This window comes from Haliotis asinina, chromosome 11 (assembly GCF_037392515.1).
Source record: "Haliotis asinina isolate JCU_RB_2024 chromosome 11, JCU_Hal_asi_v2, whole genome shotgun sequence".
NCBI classification, from domain to species: Eukaryota; Metazoa; Mollusca; class Gastropoda; order Lepetellida; family Haliotidae; genus Haliotis; species Haliotis asinina.
Window position 1 is genome coordinate 39,764,258 of NC_090290.1, and position 19,411 is coordinate 39,783,668.

General features: G+C 40.1%; 1 protein-coding gene across 1 annotated transcript; it reads right to left on the bottom strand.

Annotated features, from left to right (window-relative positions):
* Positions 1-3,273: 3,273 nt before the first annotated feature.
* On the bottom strand, positions 3,274-18,303 carry LOC137256140 (solute carrier family 28 member 3-like). Its single transcript, XM_067793842.1, has 11 exons — positions 18,218-18,303; positions 16,102-16,511; positions 15,357-15,495; positions 14,175-14,366; positions 13,506-13,667; positions 12,767-12,892; positions 11,256-11,386; positions 8,784-8,952; positions 7,906-8,163; positions 7,074-7,254; positions 3,274-3,396 (listed from the first exon to the last, which is right to left on the bottom strand). Exons 1-11 carry the CDS (start codon positions 18,275-18,277, stop codon positions 3,368-3,370), a joined length of 1,857 nt encoding a protein of 618 aa, XP_067649943.1. The 5' UTR covers positions 18,278-18,303; the 3' UTR covers positions 3,274-3,367.
* Between the last annotated feature and the right edge of the window lie 1,108 nt (positions 18,304-19,411).

Here is a 19,411-nt window from a genome sequence, read left to right on the forward strand (position 1 = left end):
TTGATCGTTCTAAATTGGGACATTGTGTCACAAAAATTCATGTGTTCGTTATGACGGGCTGCGCCAGGGATGCATGTTTAGTCCTGATCTATTTTCCTTTTTCATCAATGAATTTGTTGCACTTTGAAATTCTTAATTTTGGTGAAATTAGTAAACAAATGTTCCCTTATTTAGCAGAGCTTCTGATACTTAACTTTGCTGACGATATAATATTAAATCTTGGACTACAAACTCACCTAAATATATAGAGAAAGTATAAACTTCTGTCCCAAAGAAACGATACCACCGGTTTGCAACGACATAAGATGAAAACAGAACAATAGACACGGTTACATTTGGTGTTATTCTTTTGATAAATCATTTCTCAATATCTGTAAAAGAATTCATTTCAGTCACATTTGAACACTGAATTAAAGATGGGTGGTACTAATCAGAGAAACAATATGAAAAGCGTCTCAAAGTCAAGTCAGTAGCGGGTATGTCCACCGTCAGCCTCAATTCACGCCAGAACACGCTTGCGGACTGCTGACGTCAAACGTCTGATGACGTTCGCAGTGATGCGTTGCCATTCCCCGAGAAGATACCGTTACAAAAGTCCTGAACGTTGTCTGGGGGCACAGGACAACTTTGGATTTGCCGATCGAGGTGGTCCCATACGTTTTCGATGGGATTCATGTCCGGTGAATATGCGGGCCATGGCAAAACCTGTATGTTGGCGTCGTTAAGGAGGTCCTGTGTCAATCTTGCTGTGTGTGGCCTTGCATTGTCCTGCTGGAAAATGATTCCACGAGGATGTTGCTGAAGAAAGGGCACCACAACAGGTTGTTCGATGTCATCACGATAACGTTGGGCATTCAGATTTCCCCGAATTACGAAAACCTTGTCTTGACGTCACCATATATGCCACCCTAAACCATTAACCCTCCACCTCCAAACGGCCGGACGTGATGAACACAGTTAGGCGCCAAACGTTCACCACCTCTTCGGTAAAGAAACTGCCGTCCATAGTTTCTGAAGACGAGGAATCTGCTTTCATCCGAGAACAGAACACGTGCCCAGTCACGACGTTGCCAGCGTCGGACTCGCCTGGCCAACATCGATCTATCGCGCCGATGTCGAGGCGTAAGGAGCGGTCCGCAGTAGGGATGACGGGGCCGGCTACCATACTGCCGTAGTCTCCTGTAGACAGTCTGTCGACTGATCCGGTGACCCAGTGCTGTAGCCGCCGTGGACGTCGCCGTTGCGGTGCGGTTCCCCAGGTGAATTACCCGGATGTAACGATCTTCACCGAGTGTGGTAACAGTAACCGTTACTCGTGGTATTCCACTCCTGGGCTTGTCTGAGGTGTGACCTGTCTGTCGTAGCCGCTGCATCAGTCTGGTGATGGTGATGCGTGCCCAGCCCAACCTTCTGGCGACGAAAACGTGTGTCGTTCCTTGTTGGATCATTCCAGAGGCTCTCTCTCTTTCTATGGCTGTCAAACGTGGCATGTCTTGTGTTCTTTTTGTTGTTGTGATATCAACGTTTTTATGCACGTGCAGAACTTACTAAAGCGGGAAACTTCACTTTCACGAAATTTACCTTTTTCCCGGAAGTGGTAAAGTGTTCCCGGTATTTTCCATCAAATACGGTCTGTTTGGGATATGCAGTGCCAATTGGCATGTTTTTGTACCCCCAAAAATCACTTAGTAATAAACTAATTTGAAAAATTTGGTATCGTTCCTTTTGGACACTTGTTTACTAACAAATGAAAATATCTGTAAATTTGGGGGAAAGAGCTATGGTCAGTGAACGTAGAAAAACAGAGACTAATAAAAATATAAGGATTTGTGTGTGGTGTAAAGGATGTATGAAATACACATTGTCTGTACATTTCCTCAATATCCTGAAAAGTCTCTTGTACCATGGTACTTAGTGAAACCACCGGAAATTGCATCTTTTCTTTATTCAAAACATCTAAGCTAATTAACTAATGCATGCACATATTATATAGTTTTCAATGTAACTGATGCAACACTGCATGCGGCATCGGACTGTGAGAGTTATTGTATATTTTGTTATGTGCGTATGATTGATGGTGGGGGGGTGGGGGGGTTGGGGGGGGTGGTGGTGGTGAAGAATACACGAAATTCTTCAGATTCGTCTATAGAATTTTGCATACTTTGCAAATGTATGGTGCCCAAATGTGTATTGAAATGCTGAAAATATACTGAAAGGAAGGAGAAAAGTGCAAGAAAAAGGAGCATTAAAACATCTCTCTCATTTAAACGTTCAGATGATAATAACTGAATATATTATGTTCACATCCTGAAAATGCAATGTAACACTGCACACATATTTGCCTAACTGTATTCCTATTCCTGTTTCTAATATCAGTTTGTGGAATGATTCCGTTTCTGCGGCAGGTGATTTTATAATTTTAGAAGCTGAATGTTATGATTTTCAAAAGAGAATGTTGATAATAGTACTGAAGAACTCGTCTAGGTCTTGTCATCGCACCGGTGCTTGCTTGGATCCATTTGATGAACGTCAAGAATGAGTTTGTTTTAGACGTGCAATGGATCATGAGTTGTAGCTATTATACGTTGTAATTTGTATGTGAATTGTTGTATTTACTATGCTTGGTGAGCCAAAAAATATCATAGCATTTGGTATCACCCAGAAACAATTTCATATCCTCCTAAATGCAACATTAGTGTCTTAAGTCGTCGTGATTAGACCATACCAAAAACTAAATTAATGTGGCTATCCTTGGACTGTAGATGAAATGCGTTTTATTTAAAAAAACCCGTTGTCTTTAAAAGCCATTTATCGTGACATTAAGCAGCATCAGGCAGATATAACACGAGTCTATGAACGTAAATACGTTAAATAAAGCAATGTAAATAAAAATACTCGGTACATCAACCTAACAGCTTCTCTAAGCTAAACATGTGTGCAAAGGATAGAGAGAGCAGGAGCTAGAGGCATTGTTTATTATCATACATTGCCATTATATTATAATTTAGTTAAACATTATACACAATAAAAAGGATAACTTTATCTCATCTGATAAATGTATATACGTTGAATAAATTAAAGTAAATAAACAACACCCCTACATCAATATATCAATAGCTTCTCTAAGCTTGCGTGAGAGAGAGAGAGAGGGGGGGAGAGATGGAAGAGAGTTATTATCTATCACATAATTTACAAAAAATACACACAATCAAAATAATAAACTTTATCTCTTTATTTAGATCCACTGTAAATTAGTAACGTGTGTGACAGCAATCAGTTCCTTTTGTCGGCTGTTATGAACAGCGAGTTGATGCTTGGAGCCCTGCAATATATCCTGCTCCTAAAGCTGGCCTCAAATCCACCCAGGTTAGAATAGAGACTCGTCATACAGCATACCTGTAGGGATGAGTTAAATGAACGTAACTTAGTTAAAGTGCAGTGGTAATCGATAACTATTATTTGCATTGATCTCATGGAAAACATTGCAATGAGTATTGTAGACCTACATATTGAACTGTATGTACATATTGAACGGCATATTACGAAATGGACAAGGACAAGGATCAATATTAAACATGTCATTTGTGATGCTACTTTTTTTCCACAAAGAGATGGGGTGAGGTAGCATAGCGGTTAAACTGCTTGTTAATATGAAACGACTGGGAAGCGAATAATCATATGATATCCCGGTGTCAGGGGTTTTCGACGAAGTAATATTTATCTTAAATAGATTCTATCATTTAAAGTTTTGTTTTTGCTTATCTTGATTGATACAGATATATTCATCTGTTTCACACAAAAATATCTACAAATGTCTACAAAAATAGCGTTGATGACAACGTATCGGCGAATTTGTAGCCGCTTGCAACATCCGGGTATTTTGTATGTGTTTTCGACGATGAGTCCTACTTTTCCCCCCGCACAGCCAGGGAGTGTTTTGATCACGTGGCTTCCTGTTAAATACATAACCCATCAACAGAAGACGACTGATCTTCCTGGATTTCGCTCAGCATTTCTGTTACACAACTGATTTTGCATCTGAAGTGGTATTAACGATCTTGGGTAAATAACATCGATGTTTATTTGCTCTTTACATAACTTAACTTCTGGATTTCAATTGTCCATAAAACGTGTAACGACGGGAACTCAGCATCCGCCCTACCTATGAAACTGTTTTTGCACTCTAATCGCGCGCGCACTTTCCCGATGTAGCCCTAGCGATACAATCGTCGAAATCACCGCTTTCGGATATATTTTAATGCCCGACCTCCCTTTAACATGCAATGTGACGTGCACATGACTGGTGATAAAGCTACTTTTACAACAATTTTGCAAAGAGAACCTGATGGTAATAACCCTTAATAACTGCATTGTTATTACACAGATTGTCATACGACAAAGGACAAAGTTTTAGCCCTTAAGATGTGTTCAGCAAACTTTTGGGATACCACAATATGAAAATAATGACACTGTGTGAGGATTTCATAATTTCAAGATTTGCTGTTAATGGCGAGTGACCACAAAGAATAGAAAACATATCGTATCCTCAAACATTCTCTGTCTATTTTCATTTAAGTGCTAAGCAAATAAAACGAGTGAGTGAGTATGGTTTTATGCCGCTTTTGGCAATATTACAGCAATGTCGCGGCAAGGGACACCAGGAATGCGGTTCAAACGCTGTGACCATGTGGGGAATCGGAACAGGGTCATTGGCGTGGCGAGCGAACGCCTTAACCACTTAGCGACCCCAATGTCCCTAGGCAGTTAAAAAGGGAAATCTAGTGCATTTTCATTATGACAGCACTGTCGGAACCACTGACGCATTTGCCTGCACTGAGATCACTGGAACCAAACCGGAATCGAATGTTATGTATACTGTAGAATCTATATCCTTTGATGAAATCAATATGTATGTACTATACACACACGTCCCTTTACTGGTGTTTTGAATGCGGCTAGTGAACTAACACTGGAATAATCTACAGGGAGGAAATTCCAAATATTTACTGTAAAGTTTGAGAAACGATTCGTTTTGTATTATATACGTATCCATTATCTTAATTGTTCAGTTTGCTTGCGTCAGTTGCATTATCTCTGACCGAGGGCGACAAATATTGTTCCAGGTCCTTAAAAAGACTACATATTTTGAAGATATCTCTTTTTTCTGACAAGGTGATATTTGCTTCGGAGAAACGAAAACACCGATTCCCATTGGTTACCTGACCAATATATTTGCATATATACATTATATCTATCTAAATACCAAACGATGATATCCTTGTTTACAGCAAACAGTTTGGTAGATAAAGATCCATTATCTTATGTTCTTAGAACAGCTGCTATCAGGGTTGGTTTGTCTGTCTTATTCATCCCGAGCTGGCAAAAAACATCCCAAACATACCAGCTGTGACGTCACGTGTTTACTTGGATGAATTAATGTTATGCCTACCTGAATACAACAAATAAATGTGGTCGTGTATGGTATTTCATTCGAACTTGTCTGTTAATGTGATGTCATTTTTTTCACATTTGCTCATCGATAGAACAGCATTGCATCTACATTTATTTATTCATTTTCTCAAAGCTCATAGTGATTAAAACAAACACGTACCTCTAGGTGAGGAATGTTTTTCTATGCTTTCATACCTTAGTTCGGTCGGCCCACGCAGTTAATACTGACTAGACAACAATAGCAGTATATACATCACAAATGTATCCTGTCATATGTTCACATCTAGGTAGACATGATACTTATCTATAAATGTACAAGTATTTCATGAAATGTATATATACATTGCTTTTGGCATTCCGGGCCAAGTTGTGCCGAAAACATTTGAGTCTATTTTGAGATGGTGTTTCGGTAGATCAGACTATTTTAAAGTGAGTGAGTGAGTTGGGTTGTACGCCGCTTTTAACAATATTCCAACAATATCAAGGTGGGGGACACCAGAAATGGGCTTCATGCATTGTATCCATGTGGAGAATCGAACCCGGGTCGTCGGCGTGACGAGCTAACGATTTCACCACTGGGTTGCCTCAGCGCAACTATTTTAAAGTCTAAACTCTCCCAGAAAGCACCAAAAAGAAAGTCCATCACACAAGTGCGTTAATTGTTGTAGCAGTTCATAGGATTGAACATGAATGACGAACACCGATCACCACTGGTTATTTCTGACCTACCTGACCAATGTATTTGCATATATATACTCGTCCTTGACCCAAAAATATATGTTTAAAATTGGTTCCGTTTAGCCTATTCAAAGATGAGTGAGTGAGCTTAGTTTTACGCCGCACTCAGCAATATTTCAGCGATATGGCGACGGTCTGTAAATAATCGAGTCTGCACCAGACAATCCAGTGACCAACAACATGAGCATCGTTCTGTTCAATTGGGAACCGATGGCATGTGTCAACCAAGTCAGCGATCCAACCATCCGATCACGCTAGTCACCTCTTACGACAAGCATAGTCGCCATTTATGGCAAGCATGGGTTGCTAAAGGCCTATTCTACCCCGGGACCTTCAGGGGTCTCAAGGAAGATGGAGTTGAATGAAATATCAACGAAACGTATACACCGGGTGTTGTTTTATATCATATAACTTTTTATCGATATTCAAAACATTCTTTAAATGGACGTAGGAATATCTACGACAGTCGGTATGGATGCTGGCATATGGCAAAATCATGTCATGAGACTACATTTTGTGTCCTGGAGTGCATGTACACAGTTGCAGGGTAACAATATGTCAGTTAACTGTAACGGCGGCCTCTATGTAACCACAAAGTTCGTGGCAACAAGCTCGAAAAAAATAGCTTAACAAGAAACTGGATGTTTTTCATGAAGCAATGTATATCATTAAAAACGTAGATATGTTTTATTAACAAGATGAAGAAGATGAAGCCAGGAGGCAGGTGATGAAGAGAAATCTAGGACCAATGTCAAAATGTATTCCTATGGACATGTTTCATCTGTATGGATATATAACTACCATTTCTCACATGCATTGACACTGGCTAGTGGTATGCTCGCAAAACGGAATTTCCCTATTTATGCTGATGGCATATGACTCACCAGCAATACATGCGGTCATGTAGCAAGCTAACTGCCCAGTTATGTTAGCACGGATGATGTATTTGGTAATGGTGCGTTTTCTCTCGGGGATCAGAGTGCTGTAGACGCCAATGGCGACTCCGAGGGCTGCGAGGTGGTTCTGTCCACAGAACGCGTATGTCCCTATCACCTCCGATCGTTTCTGTGAATTAGAAAACGTGTTCGTTTGGATTCGCAGATTCTGTCATATAGTTTGTCACACTCTTCAAAAATAAGAAAGAAAGAAACCTTAATATAAACGCAGATCGTCGTACTGCAGGTACCGCAGAATTGATCTTCAGCAATCCATGCTTGACATAAAAGGCGAGACCCGTGAAGGTCCGGGGTAGAATAGGCCATCGGCACCCCATGCTTGTCATAAAAGGCGACTATGCTTGTAAGAGGTAACTAACGGGATCGGGTGGTCAGGCTCACTGACTTGGTTGATATCGGTTGCAAATTGCGCAGATCGATGCTCATGTTGTTGGTCACTGGATTGTCTGGTCCAGACTCGACTATTTACAGACCGCCGCCATAAAGTTGGAATATTGCTGAGTGCGGCGTAACACTTAACTCACTCGTAATAGGCGACTAACGGAATCACATGGTCGCTCTCGCTGATGTGGTTGCTGCATATTACTGTGTTTCAATTGCTTAGATCGATGCTCATGCTGTTGATCACTGAATTGTCTCATCCTGATTCAGTTATTTACAAACCGCTGCCATATTGTTGGAATAGGATGCGCTAAACAACAGACAAACAAAATATGTGCTGACCAAAGATAAATAACCTCTCATCAACTCCACCACATACCGTCAGTATCCCGCCAGGAAGTGTCTTATTGGTCCAGTCCAGTATGACGTCAGTTCCGTCCCAGTGCCACGTTCCGTTGGTGGTTGCCACGTAGTGCTCAAGCACCACGCGGTTCTTGATGAGCTTCCCAAACAGATGGTAGCCATAGAAGGAATTCGCAAAAGTCTTAATTCCCAACAGCTCACCAATCTTCAGGAAATCTGACCTCGAAAAGCCCATGAGGTATACTAAAGGGTAGAGACCGTATGAGCACAGGAACTGAAAGATAGGATAACAAATATTGCATAAGAATTCAACTCGAAAATACCTGCCGTCTCTTCCGGTCGGTCCTATCTTCAGTCTTGATGGAGTCTTTGGTGATTTGTTGATGACACAACATAAAACGACACAGCACAAAATACCATGTCTTAATACGCGACCCGTGAAGGTGCGGGACAGAATTACTGACAAAACAAACTGGCACTACACTACAGGACTAGAATTAGTCTTCCGTAATCGATGCTTGTTGTAAAAGGCCACTAACAGGAACAGGTGGTCAGGCTCGTTGACTTGGTTGACACATGTCATCGTATCCCACCTGCGATATCAATGTTCATGCTGGTGATCAATGGGTTGTCTGGTCCAGACTCGATTATATACAGACCACCGCCATATAGGTGGAGAGCAGCGTAAAAGTAACCTCAGTCAATGTTATTACACGACGATAGAGGCACCAATGGCTATAAATATATGCGGTGTAAAATCATATTCACTCACTGAGCGATAAAAAATGCTTCAGTATTGCCATATATCCCTATTAATTTATCCTTTTCACAAAAAGGGCTTGTTGGAAAAGTTCACTTTCTAACTTATCAGTGTTCAACACTAAACGGATTTACCGCAAAGGACACTCCAGATACTCCAACTCTGTTGCCGAACCAAATGAGTGTCGAATCCACGAATTCAACAATAGCGATGTAGATGATCTGGTTGGCAATCACACTTGCTAGAATAGGTATAGACTCTCTGGCACCCTCCGATACAGCTTCCAAAATATTGTTGAATTTTCTGCAAACCATTGTGGTATATGAATTGATTGTATTGTTACATTTATTTCAACCCAATTAATCACGCCTAAACAAGAACTATTGGTGCATTTCGTTCCATATTATTTTGGTTTCACGTTTTACACTAACAACTGACATCAATGGATTACATGTACAGTGAGCGAGTGGGTAATATTCCAGAAATGGGGGTCACCAGAAATGTGCTTCACACATTGTACCCATGTTTGGAATCGAACCCGGGTCTTCGCACCCTCAGAGTCAGGCATCTACTCGCTAGCACACAAAGTCAGCCGCATAGCCCGCTCTACCACAGCGACTTCCACAGTAATATCACAGCTTTTGTTTTAAGGTAGTACATGACCATAAATATATAATACATTCGTTCTAAACTGAAAATTTGCTCCAAAACAGACTAATAGGGCGATAAATTTCAATATGAAACCTTTGTTTTACATTTTCTTTTCTTTTCGTTTTGTAAAAAAAGAACGTCCAACAACACCAAATGTTATTGGGGTATATTTTAAGGATCTCTTATCCCATGTAAACTCAATGGCGATGACAATTTTTATCAACACGTATCTGATTTCATAGCTAAAAATTATTTGTGTGTGAACACCTCTGGTGTAGATCAACCAACTATTGTCTGGTTATATTTCTCTGAAGCTATGAGGAAACTGACAACTGGTAAATGCCCTGGTGAAGATGGAATTCCTCGAGAATTTTTCAAGACTGAATAATCGTCGTTACGTGCCTTCCTCAAGCCACTATTTAACTCAGTATTAGGAATATCCACAGATTCCTGGAACTATACTCTAACCATACCTCTATTTACCTCAGGATGTTCAACGGACCCAAACATCTATCACTCCTGGATACACGCCTCCGTTCATGGATAGACTTGAATCATTATGATATTTTAACAAAAGCACCAGCTTGGTTCAGACCCGGATGTGCTACCACAGACAATATATTTACCTTCCAGACTCAATGTTCTAAATATCTTCGCCGATTCGTCTGTGTCTTTATAGATTTTTAAAATGCCTTCGACTATGCTGATAGAGCCAAACTTCCATATATGCCACTCATGTTAGGTTGCCATGGTAAATTATACATTCGTTTTCATAGTGTGTATTCGTCTGTAACACTGTATATAAGGTAGGTAATTGTAAAACCGATATGTTCTGGAGTACACCAAGGCTGCATTTTAAGGCCATGACTTTTCATCTGTTTTTTTGTAAATGAAATTATGGAAGTTATAGGTCCTGTAAACATGGTGTGTTCATATCTCAAGATCTTGATGATGATATTATGATGCTACTTTTTGCCGACGATGTAAATATGATCTGTATACGGTCACTGTTTACAGCAATAACTTAATGTTTCTCACCAATTTTGTATCACTTCGAATTTGAATATTAACACTGAGAAAACAAATATTGTGTTCAGAAACGGAGGTGTATTAAAAAAATGGATGAAATATGGTATGTATTGCAAGACTGAAATGGGTTACCTGTTGTAAATGCTTGAGTATAATATTCCCATCCAGACTAAATCGGTCAACAGCCTGTGAAACTTTATCTGCTCAAGCATAAAAGGTTATGCTATCTGTATACAAGTGATTAGAAAAGAATTCTTTTCTTTCTTTCAAGACTGCATGTGCCACCTTTGACTTGAGATTTTATATTCTTTATATTCTCTAGATTCGTTTATATGTTTTCGAAATTTTGAATATATCCACTGCATTGAAAAGGTCCATTCATCATATTTTTAAAAGCTTCCTCGGTTAGAGAAAGCATACTACAAGCAGGACTGGATTAAGGAAAATGGACCGTTGCAATTTAATTGTTCTCACTAGATTAAGAGTAATAAACTCTTGGCTGAAATTATTAAAATCAATTCTTATAGGTTTCGTAGGGAAATTGAACTTCAATTGGGCATCAGAGGTTAGACAGTTACTTTTTTCGACTTGAGTTTATCATGGATTTCTGAAGAGATTGGAAATGAATGTATGCTTTTATATGTTTGTAAGAGATAGAAACAAATATTGTCCAGTCTGTTAAATTCTAAGAATATTCGTGTTATCAAATCTAATTCAATTTATTTGAAACATGTTTTCAGTGCAAGATATGTTACCATCACCACCACGTACATTTAAATGTGTGAAGTGTATTTGTATTATAGGCCTGAAATACCGAACAGAATGAATCTGGATGAGACCTTTCACTGGGCATGGCATCCTTTCTTGCAGAACACACTATATTAAATGCTCTGCACAAAGGGCAGGCGTTTCATGTGATACGTTACGGGACTGGGATGTTATAAGCGTCTCTAGGTTGGATCTTGGTCCTCTGTCGTTCCGGGACGATCAGTTTGGACATGGCCAGAGCAGCGGGGGCCGACATGACGCTAGCGGCCAGCAGGTGATTGGCTGGAGCCTGGGAAAATATGTGAAGACATAAGTGAAAAATCGTTTGAGTCGGAAGTCCGATTGTCTCATAGTAAAAACTAGGTCAGTAGTCCTTATTTAGACATTATTGTTTGGTCATGATGTTACGATCAGTTTGGATATGACCAGGGCATCTGTAACGAACATGACGCTAGCGGCCAGTATTGGATTTGCAGGGCCCTGGGAAAAACAGGTGTCGCGTGTGCGAGTCTAGTCTGTTTTAGCAACACTCGATTAATGTCATGGCCGGGGACACTAGAGAATGGCTTCACACACTGTACCCATGTGGGATTTCGAATGACAGTCTTCGACGTGACGAACGACCCCTTTAACCACTGGACTACTCCAACGCTCTTCATGAAGCATGTGAAGATATATAAAACAAATGAGTCGAAAGTATGATTATTTGGAAGTAAAAGATACGGCCTTATTCCATATAAAAGTATTCTTATTTAGCTACTGTTTTACGTCTGAGTCGAACCTCGAACTCGACCATATTTGGACTCCTTAATCGTACTTAAATCTTAATGCAGGGATGCATTAGTTAGAAATTCCATCCAAACACAGTAAGCAATCAAACATGGAACAGACACTCCTTGATTTTATAAAAGTCGTCCGACGCCGAGACACCGAGCCTAACAACTTTTGGGTCTCCTTGGACAACCATAAATCCCTTGGCCCAGTGTTCCAGGCCAATGACAATGGAGAATGTTGCGTGTAATTATTGATGCTCTTTGGCTTCAACTGTCACACGTGTCCTGATTGCCATCATTTGAAACTTAAGCTTATCCACATGGGAAGACGACAAGGAGAACGGGATGTGTGCTCTTACTCGGTGGCATGGTTGATGCATACCATAGTCCCCTCACTGTGTGAGGTAGTGAATTGTTAATCCATTTTTTCTCTGCCTACCTTCATGGGATGGTTCTAGGGGTAACACCATAAAGCAAGGTATCAACTTCCACGTTATCATTAAGATATATACACAATAAACAATAAACAAGTTATCCGCAGGGGAGGAAATCAGTTCATTAAAACTGTACTGAGTGTCAGTACCCACGGGCTGATTATGTCGTCTTCATTCTACAGATTCACGAAGTCAACAATGAATGTGAACCTGACAGTGTTAACTGGGGGGAAAAGTTGCAGACAATCGGGTCGCCATGGAACGATAAACTAAGTTCTTCGAAAGATGAACGACTTACCACGAAGAATGAACTACTTTTCCGGAAGGATTAACTACGTAGCAAGAAGGATGACCTGCTCCACAAAAAAGATGAACTACCTAGCCAGATGGATTAGCTACAAGGTCCATCCCTCATTACCTGCGAGAGGGATGAACGATGGACCCCAAAGATGATCTACGTACCCCGAAAGATGTAAGCATTCCGAAGACGGATCCTGCAATACTCGCAAATCCTGCAGCCATCACTGCATGCAGTTCAGACGGAGTCAACAACGGCAGGAACGGTTTGATAGCGATAGGAGATTCTGCCTGGGAAAGACATGCAGTTTAAACTTGGCTTATCTCTCCAGAAAGGTCATTTTTAAATGCCTCGCATCTCCACCCCAAACAAGCAAGAGATCGAGCAGGCAGGAAGAAATTAGAAAATACAATACAATACAAGGTTATTTTTTTCAAGTCTTTTAATTTACTTTATAAGACGTTGAATTTCGTTCACAAGGTTGTTCCTACATTGATTTAATATTCATGATTGACGTAGATCAAGAGGTTTTGTTATAAACTATTTCTAAGCATAGATGAACAAAAATAAGTCCCCCTGGTTTATCTCTGCAAGAGAAATTATTTTTTGTATCACAATAGATCATACATAGAGATAGCTTACTATTTCGGAATGAACCTTCAAGGTCGGTTGGACATGGTATCAACAGAAAAACGGACAACCTAATGTCTGACCTTTGTTTACCCGGAGCGAGAAATAAAACGTGATTTGTTTTAGCCAAAGGTACTTTTAACGAGACATTCTGAATGGCCTGCAAAATGCAACTCGTAGAACAAATTAAAACTTCAGCCAGTCTCTAAAATCATATGATTATCTCTTGAAAGGACAAACTAAAGTTTTGTAAAGAGTTTCAAATGTTCTCACTGGTCCAAAGACTATGTTGAGAGCTGTGTTGACTGATTCTACTGGACTCGTCCCAAGGCAGAAAGCAAGGAACCAGCCAAAGTTGGCCACAAACGCTTGGAGAATCCCGTAGTAGTACAGCACGTTTATGGTAGAGCAAAACATCATTATTAATGGCATAATCTGGAAACAAATTCGATACCCTGATTGTATATACCTACAGGTAGTTGCGATTTCTGTAGCCAAATAGAACCACAACACTAAGTCGAAAATGCTTTCTAGTTAAACTGTAGGTATCAAAGAGAGCAAAACGCTAGAATAACAACGATTATACAAGGATGTTTAGCTACATTTGCTGATATTATATCCTCACATAACACGTTACAGAGAAAAGCAAGCCTCGATTTAGCGACAGAACAAATTCCATCGAGCGTTAAAAGGCAAATCCGCAGTGTTAATTGTGTGAATGGATAACTGAAAAATTAGAGATGCCCAGGTGTCGAGCATATAATAACATAAGTATATGACTGTATACCGAAAGAGGGTGAATTTGTATAAAATTGCCACATCAAAAGACGTTAGATATAAGTGGTGCTTAAATATGGTCTTTAATAATTTATATAAAGTTATATTGCATCGGGTGGGTAATTCTGAACGTTTATTTAACACTGGAAAGGAAAGCACGCCTACCCTAAATGCAAACATGTGATCTCTGTAACTCTTTCCAAAAACGAATTCCGAACCCTTGTCTGTGTGCTCGAGAAATTCTTCTATCCTCTCTCCAAGCCATCGGAAGGTTTCGTACCCCAAATTGGTTCTCAGTATCAGCAAGGCGAACAGAAACTGAGTTCCGATTCCCCAGAACACTGAATGCCAGTTCACCTGAAATGATGATTCATGAAGGTGAGTGAGTGAGTTTTACGCCGCACTCAGCAATATTCCAGGCATATTATGGCGATCTGTAAATAATAGAGTCTGGACCAGACAGTCCAGTGATCACCAGCATGAGCATCGATTTGCGCAATTGGGAACTGATGACATGTGTCAACCAAGTCGACAAGCCTGGCCACACGATCCCGTTGGTCGCCTCGTACGACAAGCAATGTCGCCGTTTATGGCAAGCATGGATTGCCGAAGACCTATTCTATCCTGGACCTTCACGAGCTCATTACGTTGGATGATATAGATGTTCGATGAGAATAAACAGTTCAGAAGTAGTGTCAAAGAAGTCAGACAGTCAGATGGTCAGACAGTCCACATGCCTGACAGAGGACTGTACCAATGACTGCTTTAAGGAAGAACATATTGCTGCCAAATATTTCCAACGTATTTTCAAGGAGCAGGTCCAGCTCACTCAACGAAAGCTCACCAGAACTCACTTGTGATGCTAAGTATGTACATAACATATACATGTAGATAGTGTTTGCTCCCAGTTACTTCTGTTCGGGTACCAGGTACCAGAGGTACCAGAAGCATCATAAATGCCCATGTCCCCACGTTAAGGGTCCCACTTCTGGTTGTTGTTAGTCTACAAAGTGATTCCTAACTAATGACGTTGTTGGAATGTCTGTTCGTATTAGACCTAACCTAGTTTGAAGTGCACATATACTTAACAGCCAAAGAAACGCAACTCACAAGTTTTTACATAAAAGAAACAAACATGAAGGCTTACTTTCATGAGATTTATTTTTTTCTTTTGCTGTTTAGTATATGCTAAGAAGCATGTTATTCTACACTCCTTTGATGAGTGTTTGTTAAAAATATAATATTTTGTACACTTGTGTAGCAAGGAAATGCTGAAAGATTGCCGACGTGACGTAATAGTCACTCAAAATATTCGAAACGTCAACGGTTTTGAATGAGATGAATTACCCTGGCTGGATGTTTCGATATCAGATATCCTAACAGAATGAAGAATACGAGACCAGCTAATGACACGAAGTTATCAGCGGCGAGGTTGCTGGTTGTCAAGTAGACAGCGATGAACACCACCAGGGCTACATACAGCATCCTGTCAACATAAACATCAGGTCATCTGAAGTTCTTACTTGAAAGAGAATGGTTTATGCACAGTTGTCGTTAATACTCCGTTCATACAAGATATAACGACATAAATAGATTTTGCAAGCAGAATCAGTGTTGGTGATGCCAAGTCCAGATTCCGATAAAATGTACCACGGTACATTGAGAAAAGCGGATACCAGCATACAAGAACCGTTGTTCTCGGAGAAAAGGGATTTAACGTCGATCTTAAAGGTATTTCGCACGTATGACGACGTACATGCGTGTGTATGTGTGGCTGCTTGTACTAGCCCAGACTCAACTATTTTCATAGTGCAAGCTTACTCAGATACAGAAAAAAACATGTGAGATCTGAAAACAGAAATATATTATTCAATACCAGTCTGAGAGGATAACAATATCATGTCGTGCGTGCAGAAAGCGACTGATTAAAATCGCTACAGATATCGTTCATCAATGTTCCATGGAAATTAAAAACATTAATATATCTAAACCTGGGTTTCGTTTTGTTAGGGAAAAGAGATTTTTATTAATAAACGTAGAATTCAGAATAATAAAAAACATTTAAAAATAAACACTAAATATAATACTTAACCATCGTATTATTCTGCTTATCAATGGCAACTTTTTAATCCTCTTTAACTTTGGAAGGAGGACATTTAGCGCCTGAGCTCCGAGCTTTACTTTTGCATATACAAACAGCAAAAAGACAGTTCCAAGTATCAGTCGCAGAGATCCTTCATCTCCGAAAGAAAACCTCATGCAGAATATCAAATATACGGCATAGGCGGCCAAGAACACCAGTGAACCTGCGATGCAAATGAACGTCTTTTGGCGTACTATGTTCGTCCAGACAGTCGCCCTTGCCCTAGCCACAACTGCTCCGCAATGTAGATAATGTTCCTTGTTTTCATGGTCTTCGTCAGGGCTGGTGGTGGCTTCATCTTCCCACTCTTCACTGTCGAATGTTGCCTTTGGACAATCTTGTACTGAAGTCCCCGCCTCCTGAAAAGGAATATGAGTATGTTTAATGCAGCCGTGAAGATCAGGTTTACAATGGGTCTTCGGTATGAGGAGGCTACTAACGGGAGCAGGTGGTAATGCTCGCTGACTTGGCTGACACAGATCTTGATTTTGATGAAAACTTCAGACATATTTACTAAAGTAATTGAGACCATGAAAAATATGCATAGATTAGAAATAAGGATCAATATTGAAAGGTGTTAACTAGAGACATATTAACAAATATAATTAGACACTCTAAGAAATAGGACTAATTTTAAAGTGCTAAGAATATCAAGTGTTTAGAAAATCAGCTTACTTGAAATTATGTATTAACAGTTACTGTATATATTACTCGAGACTGACTATTTCGGTCATTCCTGGGACAACTGCACTACAGAACAATCTGACTGTTTAGACAAATTAAACCTTCATGCTATATGAACAATATTTAGAGCGGTACGTGGAATTATCCATAACCAATTATGTCACGAAACAAATATCCAGCTCTTAATAGAAATAACAATGAATTAATTTTGTTCCACAAAATGGTTAATTAGTCGACACACGACTCTCTAACCAGTTTCCTCCCTCAGTGTGTATCAGATTAAAATCAATACAACCTATATATATAAACATGTAATTTTACAACTCAGGATACACAACAGATTCATTAGTAAAGCGCACCTATAAATATGCAGGTTCTTGTATATTGCAGATATTGCAAAATCAGACAAATGTGACGCCCCTTGCACGGTATAAAAAGGCTGTTTAGTTGCAATTCATGCTGACGAAATACTATATTTTCTGCGAACTATACTTGACTAACAACCAAAGCATGTAATCAGTAATCAAGTTTGGTTGAATAAAATATGTTTAAACCATTTTGGACTTGGGTACTGCAGTCTAAAGTATACATAAGTTGACATGAAACTTTTGATAAAATGAGCATAATGTGTTATGTGTACTTGGAAAATGTAACTGGACATTTTCTCTGCAAAGATGATTAGTCCAATGTTCAGAACGTTATGAGAGTTATAGTGCATCATTTGCAACTCGATTAAGTAAAGGAACTTAATTATAATTATTTTTGTGTTTATGATTTCCCAGTTGGCAATTGTTCGGGTGAGAATTGTCCGGGTGTCAAGTGATCTTAACCCCTAAATGTAGTTCATAGTTTAGTGATGACCAGTGTCATCAATGTCAATTGTATATTGTCCTCGGAGCCAGCTGTCATAGGTGACCATTGTCCGAAAGACAATTGTCCGGGTGCCAAGTGCCCTAGACCCCAACATGTACGGGCAGCTTATTGCTTTGTGATGACCAGTGTCATCAATGTCATGTGGTAATTGTCATAGGTGGCAATTGTCCGGTGGCAATTGCCCGTGTGGTAATTGCTCGAACACAGTTCTCGGGTGGTAATTGTCCTAGACCCCTACGTGCACAGCGCCGTTTAAAGCTTTGTGATGAACAATGCCATCGATATCCGGTGGCAATTGACCTAGGTGGTGTCCGCATGCATTTGATCGTGTGTCAATTGTTCGGTGTCAGTTTTCCGGTGGCAACATTGTCCTAGACCCCTACGTGCACAGCGAAGTTTATAGCCCTGTGATGACCAATATAAACAGCAAATGCAAAGTTTGTGTAGAAACAATTCCACATCTACCATTATCATTTTCAGTAGATTTCTTCATAACACGCACACTTACATGTGGAGAAGGATCCCTTTTGACGAGGTCAATTACTTCATCCAGCTGGTATCCCGCCATGTTTCAACCAGACAGGAGAAAGGAGACTTGAGGAGAAACTGCTGTTCTTTATTAATTAATACTATCAATGCCCATTTTATATATACTAGCACGACAATAGCGAGCTATGGTGTTAGTTTGGTTTGATATTGGATTACTTCTCGCTTGAGCAAGCCTTTGTGTCATGAAAAATACAACAGTAGAGAACAAAAACCATCAAAACATTTACACTACCGTTTCTTTCCACTTGAATGGATGAAGATATTGTCTGTGATGTTGATAACCCTATAGCATCATTAGTAAATACATGTGGTTCATTACAGAAAGGTCAACCTTCCAAAGTGTGTCAAAACAAAATGGCAAGGGAGGAGCCGATAGTCTTCACGCACAGCCCACTGGTTACAATGAGGTTAATATGTTGTTACAGTCACGCGGGATATACAGAAAACAGGAACGGCCAAAAAACCCGGATTCATTTATGAATATTAAAACACTAATTTGTAAATGGCATTAGACCATTTAAACAGCAGCAATACACTTCATGTACAAATTGGGCGAAATTAGCTTTTGTCATTTGTGACCAGTGAAGCTCTAAATTGTAAAAGGAATTCCAACATATCACGATATTTTGTGGGTATACCTTTACTCGTTCAATAGGTGAATTCGTTATGTGATCAAGATATTATTGTACTATTGTTACCTGGACAGCGTGTGGTTGCAACTAGAGGCCGGCATTGACGGTAGCATCCCTCTGCAGCCGAAAAGCACGGGCGTAGGTCTCATTGGTCTCGTTGGACAGCAGAAAAATTACCCGTGCAAACATCTGATCTGCAACCTTGGAGTCAGTCGTGTGGAGTTGGAGAAAGAGATTAAGACCTACGAGTCCCATCGCCGTACATGACATCAGCTTTACAGAAATGTTCAAGAGTCTTCCTAGTAGTGAAGCCATATATCTTGTTATCATCGCCGTCATCAATGCAAGGGAAGCGGTCGCCTGCATCTGTGGTGGTATATTCGTCTCAATGACGTGGAGGCAAAGTTGGGAAGACTGAACGTCTGGCTTTCTTAATGTAGGCTGCGGATTACGTAGTCCCATGTGTAGACGGGTCACGCTTCCCCACTACCGTACACATAGATGTCCACCCCATATCGCCA

Excerpts from the sequence above, each read along its gene's own strand:
- LOC137256140 (XM_067793842.1), bottom strand. The coding sequence starts at position 18,277 with ATGGCGGGATACCAGCTGGATGAAGTAATTGACCTCGTCAAAAGGGAT. Across the intron at positions 12,893-13,505 it reads TCAACATAGTCTTTGGACCA|GCAGAATCTCCTATCGCTAT; the intron begins GTGAGAACATTT and ends TGTCTTTCCCAG. Across the intron at positions 8,164-8,783 it reads TATCTGGAGTGTCCTTTGCG|TTCCTGTGCTCATACGGTCT; the intron begins GTAAATCCGTTT and ends CCTATCTTTCAG.